General features: G+C 39.9%; 1 protein-coding gene across 1 annotated transcript; it reads left to right on the forward strand.

Moving 5' to 3' along the window:
* Window positions 1-218: 218 nt before the first annotated feature.
* On the forward strand, window positions 219-1,805 carry LOC142549229 (aquaporin PIP1-2). The gene is made up of 4 exons (XM_075658067.1): window positions 219-657; window positions 816-1,111; window positions 1,232-1,372; window positions 1,504-1,805. The coding sequence occupies exons 1-4, from the start codon at window positions 327-329 to the stop codon at window positions 1,594-1,596; spliced, it is 861 nt and encodes a 286-aa protein (XP_075514182.1). The 5' UTR covers window positions 219-326; the 3' UTR covers window positions 1,597-1,805.
* The last annotated feature ends 854 nt before the right edge of the window (window positions 1,806-2,659 follow it).

The raw sequence follows: 2,659 nt of genomic DNA on the forward strand, positions 1-2,659 counted from the left end.
GCAATATTCTATTCTATTAATCATTTCTCACACTTAAGGTCCTCGTTTCGCCAGGTGGGATCATTCCACTATGCGAAACGACAGAGTTGTCGCTTTCGCCAACCCAACAAATTTCAAATCCCACACAAGCTTATTAACCCGAAACCCCATAATTGTTGATGGTCGGTAATATTATATAGTGAAAATTGAGTCATCGATGGAGGTCACTAGGCCCCATTGGCCACCCACTATTCCTGTATTTAAGCCTTGACTTACCAGTGGGAGTAAAGCCATCAGCTGATCTATTCGAGAATTCTTGTTTGTTTTAGCGTGAAAAGAGAGAAGACATGGAGGGAAAAGAGGAGGATGTCCGTCTGGGAGCCAATAGGTTTGAGGAGAGGCAGGCGATCGGGACGGTGGCGCAGACCCAAGACAGGGATTACAAGGAGCCGCCGCCAGCGCCGCTGTTTGAGCCAGGGGAGCTGAGTTCTTGGTCCTTTTACAGAGCCGGGATTGCTGAATTTATCGCCACTTTTCTGTTTCTGTACGTGACTATTTTGACAGTCATGGGATATCAAAAGGCCGACTCCAAGTGCAGGACTGTTGGCATTCAAGGCATCGCTTGGGCTTTTGGTGGCATGATTTTTGCTCTTGTTTACTGCACTGCTGGGATTTCAGGTTATCTTCTTGGCTGAATTTACTGTGTGAAACAATTAACTTCTTTCCCAACAGCGGCGATGGCCGAGAAATCGTCGATATTCGATAAAAAAAAATAATCATGTTAGAGTTTATGGTGTTTCTAAATCTAAATCTCGATGTTTTGATGAAATTTTCAGGGGGGCACATCAATCCGGCGGTGACATTCGGGCTGTTCTTGGCGAGGAAACTGTCCCTAACTCGAGCCCTGTTCTACATGGTGATGCAATGCCTAGGGGCCATCTGTGGTGCGGGTGTGGTTAAGGGATTCAACAAGAACCTCTACGAGACAAAGGGCGGCGGCGCCAACACCATCAACCCTGGCTACACCAAGGGGGATGGCCTTGGTGCCGAAATCATTGGCACTTTCGTGCTTGTTTACACCGTCTTCTCCGCAACCGACGCCAAGCGTAGCGCCAGAGACTCCCACGTCCCCGTACGTCCTCAATCATCACCTTGTTTATATGAGTGGTGATTCCATGGTTTTGTTGTGTGTATTCTATTAAAAAAAAATGTATCTTATTTGCAAGATGGTAATTCAGTGATATTGTTTCAGATACTGGCACCTCTGCCTATCGGATTCGCGGTGTTCTTGGTGCACTTGGCCACCATCCCTGTCACCGGCACGGGTATCAACCCCGCCCGGAGTCTTGGAGCAGCCATCATCTACAACAAAGACCATGCTTGGGATGATCATGTACGCTAATTATCCTTGTCTTGTTCATATTTCTTTCCAAAAATTATAAAAAAGGGAAGGGAAGGAAACTTGAATCTTTAGCACCTGTTGTGATACAAGATTTACTGATCTATTTGATGGGTATATTGCAGTGGGTGTACTGGGTTGGACCATTCGTCGGGGCAGCACTCGCAGCTCTCTACCATGTAGTGGTGATCAGAGCCATTCCATTCAAGTCTAGGTGATTTTTCTGCCGAGACAAACACACTCCCTTCAACAACTGGCTGATGCTTTTTTACTTTGTTTCCTTTGTTGTTGTACGTATGCATTTGGAGTCATCAATTGTGTAATCTTATCCCACTTGGTTTGGTTGGCTAAGGTGTCATTGTAATACTTTTATGGATGTGAAATGGAAACTTGTAATAATAATAGAGCCGACCAGTCCTACATTGTCTCACTTCTTAATTTCACTTGCTTGCTTGGCCTCCACAAGTTGCGAATGTGCTTTTACAAAAACCTTCTCTAAACAATAGCCGAAACTTGACGATTGGATTCTCAGAACATGAGATGACATCGAGCGTGCTTCTATCGGTGTAGGGTCTGGTGGCGCCGAGTAATGCATTTGACTTGGGTTATTTAGGTAAGGCTTCGTTATCAAGATCGTGTTAAGAAAATTCACAAGTAGTATTTTAATTTATCCGTTTACTATCCTAAATAACAACTCAATTATTATATCCTACTCAGGGATATCAAAATCATATACGATTTACCAATCGATATGATTCAATCCAAAAAAAATATGTTCGGGTTTAGAGTTTTTCGGATTCGGGTGAGATCGAGTTGGACCCGATAGTTGACCCGAAAAATGATCGGATTGACCCGAAAATTTAAATTATTTTTTTAAAATATAATTATTAAATAGTGCCTACATTTTTATATATTTTATGTTTGAAAAAATATTTATTTTATATTTATATATATCATAAATTTTCATAATTTAATATTTATTTTAAATATTTTTTTTATTTTTTAAATAATTATTTATTTGATTCAGTAAATATACTTTATTTTTTAACAATTAAACTTTCAAATTTAAATCATATATATGAGGGATATTTTGTTATTATGTGTTTAAATTAAAATATTATTATTATATTTGAATTTTATTTAATTTTTAAAATAAAATTTAAAAATATTCAACATCGGGTTGATTCAGGTTTGGGTTCATGTTGAGAATTTTCGGGTTCGGGTTGAGTTTGGATTGAGCAATTTTTGAATAGTACTATTGCTCAACTCGACCTAACGTAC

This window comes from Primulina tabacum, chromosome 6 (assembly GCF_025594145.1).
Source record: "Primulina tabacum isolate GXHZ01 chromosome 6, ASM2559414v2, whole genome shotgun sequence".
In the NCBI taxonomy this organism is placed as follows: Eukaryota; Viridiplantae; Streptophyta; class Magnoliopsida; order Lamiales; family Gesneriaceae; genus Primulina; species Primulina tabacum.